Here is a 3,598-nt window from a genome sequence, read left to right as displayed (position 1 = left end):
ACAGTTTTTTTTTTGGGGTTTTTTTTTTTTTTTTTTTACAGAATTATGTAAAAAGTGACAACTCCAATTAGTACATGTACAGGACTCAGTTTTAATGAATATTTGCATGTTTAATTCCTTTAGCAATGCTTTTAACAAACAACTGAATAAAGTAATATAGACAAACTAGATACAATTCTTAAAAGAGGAATAAAAGTCACAGAAATAAGAGGTTAAAGCTAGACTACAGAAAACTCAACAAAGAGAAAAGAATAGAATACAGTCCTTCCTTCTAGTGGCTACAAGAGAAACAACTTTATGGCTGCTCTTCTAAAGCAAAAAGAAACAGCAACAACCTCTACCTATGCAACAAAACCACTCACTGGAGATAACAACCATGAGGAAAGGAGGGGGATCATATTTGCTTCAAACTTGACATACACAGAAAAGGCAAGGGAAAAAGTACAAAACTTTTCCCTTGTACCTAAGAAAGAGAAATCACTTTTCCCTGGAATGGTAAAGGGTTATCTTCAGCCATTTCTACACTGCCTCTGAGCAGACTATCTGGGACTGCTGCCAAAAATGATACTGTCTACTCACCTTTCAGTGCACACTAGAGCTCAGAAGTTTGCCAGAGTAACTGATGCAGAGCTCATTAGCTGAAACTTAACCAGCAAAACGATTTGCTAATGGTTTACAAGATATTTCAAACTAAAAAACACTCAAGTGCTGTATGCAGACTAAACCTTAGGGGAGTGTTAGAGATTACACAATCAAGTCAATTTCAAATGGTCATTGTTTAGGAGATCTTTGGAGAGTACTAGTTTTTATTAAGGCATAATCCTTTATAGTCCTTGCAAAGAATTAACCTTCACTGAAGGGTTGTTACCAAATCACACTCATAAGGAGGGGCTTAAACTTCTGGGAGCTGAAACCCAGCAGCAGGTGGTTAACAGTTAATGGCCTGCCTGGCTAAAAAAAAAAACTGGAACTGATGTGCAACTGATGACTAGTAATGAGGGTGGAGTCACAAAGCTGATAAGAGCTCCAGGAGCAGAGCACAACAGAGAGAACAGAGGAGGCTGTGGTGCTGAAGCAGACTCAGACCCTAGTTTGACAGGCAAAGTCTGAAAACAGACCTTGCCTGGCCTTGATAAGGAACCCCGGTGAGTGATCTGCTCACTATGCTAATTAATACTCAATTACACAATTCTAAAGATTGCTAAAATTAAAAAATAAACAGTCTACACTATAGAATAAGCACTCAAAAAAAGAGATCTTTCAGAGGTTGTCAAACCATGCACAGCTTTAAAGTACTTTTTTTGAAAACTAAAGTCACATATCAAACTTTCATTTCAGTGGGGATGGCTATGTCAAATTACCTTTTTCCTGTGAATTCTACTTGTCCCTTCTTATTGAATATGAACTTGGAGTCATTATATCCCCATCCATTCCACTTCAGAAGTTCTTGCCTTAAAGAGAAAAAGATTTAAATGAAACAAGTCAGTAGACCAAATTAAAGATGACTGTAGATTTTGCAAAAGTTTAAAATGAACTTTCACTTATAATTAAAAAAAATTAAATACATCACAAAATGAATTAATCAAAAAGCTTCCTACCTTTACAATATGTAAACTTGTATAATATATGATACTGTATACTAATACTGTTCACTTCTATAGCATGTATGAGAACTGAGTATGCAGAAACTAGTTTTATAAGCAAAACCAGCTGTAACCATAATGTGTATTATAAAGTTTTCAAGCAAGGAAAAAAAAATAAAGATTATAATGATGGTATGACAGCCTTGTGGTACTAGAATCCCAAAGGTGATACAGCAACAGGGTATTCTAAATAAAAAAGTATAAACGTAGGCATAGCCAATGCATTGGGGTGGGGGGTGGAATGGGACACATGCCACCCCTGACAGGGCCACTGCCAATGGCATCTGTGGGTGCCCCCCAGACTCAGGAGGCACCAGTCACCATTAATATTCGGAGTGTCAAGCTTACCCCATACCACAAACCAGATGCATCAATGCCATCCTTGATTGCCCGTTACTGATGGCTACAGGGCCCTTAATTCTTTTTTGGGGGCAAGGACTACTGCAAATATCCTGGTGTACTAGGGGCCCCACAGGTCAGAGGGAAAAGCTCCATGCACTGCATGGATCTGGTCTGCAGGCCCCATACTTGACACCGCTGGTTTAATACAATTAGTTTGCTTAATTCATGAACACGTATAGTAAAAAAACCTGAACTTTGCTTTTAGAAGCACCAAAAATGACAAGAATGAAATGCTAATTTTAACCTTCTAATGTTAAGATCTAGTGTAGAATCTAATATAGGAGCAAAGAACTAACATACCACGCCCATAACTGTGGAATACTCTTTAGAACAGTTCCTTTTGACATGAACTTTTTCCAAGCCTTAATGTCTGAATATTTTTCCTTCTTAGTGATATTATTGCATTTTTGCTCTTAGTCTATTTTCTCTCTCTCATTCACCCAAAACCCCCAGGAGTTCCATTATTTCACTTGCATCCATAACTAAACATACTAATTGAGATACCTTAAGAATTCTACTTAATCAGATGACATACCTTCAACTTAGTTATGAACCTTAAGTTCTTTATTTTAACTTTTAAGGCTAGCTATTTTGCCTCACAGAAGCAGCATAGATAGTCAACTGCTGAACCAGGCCATTGGTCTGTGAACTTGCAGCCACAAAGCTTTAAGAGAATTAACAGCTGCAGTCAGTCCAGAAAGATTTAACAACTAAAGAAGAATGGAGACAAGCATCCAATCTCTAAAATACTACTCATTCATAAACTGTGGCATGCAAAACCAACTTCAAAAGGATGTTGACTGGTTATGCCTGGGCCTTCCTATAACAGCAGTAAGAATAACCTCACTTACTATGGCAATAGTCTTAGTTTTAGATACACCTGGCTTACTTGCAATATATTTTCTTCAAAACACAATACCTGTAAGATTTTGAGTTTCCTCGTAAAGAACTCCTCCCACTTCAATAGGGCATGCTTTTAAAAAGCAGCAGTGAATTAGTTCGACCTGGCTCCGCAGCATCCGGATAGACTGGATGCTTCAGCAGGGCTTTTTGGCACTTTTGTCCAAAAGCTAATTCAATCAGATATTAGATAAAAATGCCAAAAAGCTCCGCTGAAGCGCACAATCTATACAGACACTGGGTGAGCCAGGTCCAACTAACACGATGGCTCTTCTGGGATGTGGTGGACTGGGTGTGGGGGCATGCAGAGTTTAAAATAAAGCACCATTTTTTTCTTGTTTTACATCTATAAGCAGCTATAGCTCCTAACTGCAAAAAAAATCAGGCCTGGGACAAGGATTCATAAAAAACTTACCTATAACCAGAATGCCTCTATAGTTAGTTGGCACATGGCTCCTGGCTATGGCCCCAGAATTAACTGGCTGTGTGCATTAGTCAGTCTTTTGTAACCCAAACAGCACTGTGCAGGCTTGGCCTGGCAGATGGCTTATCACTCTAAAAGGTACTTTTATGATCATCCCAGCAAAAAGCAACCTTGTCATGGAACTGAACAAATGCCAGTTGGTGAGACGAGGCTCTCTAAGGCATTTGTA

General features: G+C 38.4%; 1 protein-coding gene across 1 annotated transcript in view; it reads right to left on the bottom strand.

Moving 5' to 3' along the window:
* AGPS (alkylglycerone phosphate synthase) overlaps positions 1-1,468 on the bottom strand; it is a gene marked incomplete at its 5' end in the record, with an annotated part of 110,510 nt that extends 109,042 nt beyond the window's left edge. The window contains one exon of the mRNA XM_019523004.1: positions 1,362-1,468. Within this exon, the coding sequence (XP_019378549.1) occupies positions 1,362-1,468 (107 nt within the window). The remainder of the gene's footprint in view (positions 1-1,361) is intronic.
* Between the last annotated feature and the right edge of the window lie 2,130 nt (positions 1,469-3,598).

The sequence above is a fragment of the Gavialis gangeticus genome, unplaced genomic scaffold, assembly GCF_001723915.1.
Source record: "Gavialis gangeticus isolate Ggan-Ray unplaced genomic scaffold, GavGan_comp1, whole genome shotgun sequence".
Classification (NCBI taxonomy): Eukaryota; Metazoa; Chordata; order Crocodylia; family Gavialidae; genus Gavialis; species Gavialis gangeticus.
This window is presented reverse-complemented; position numbering and strand designations above follow the sequence as displayed.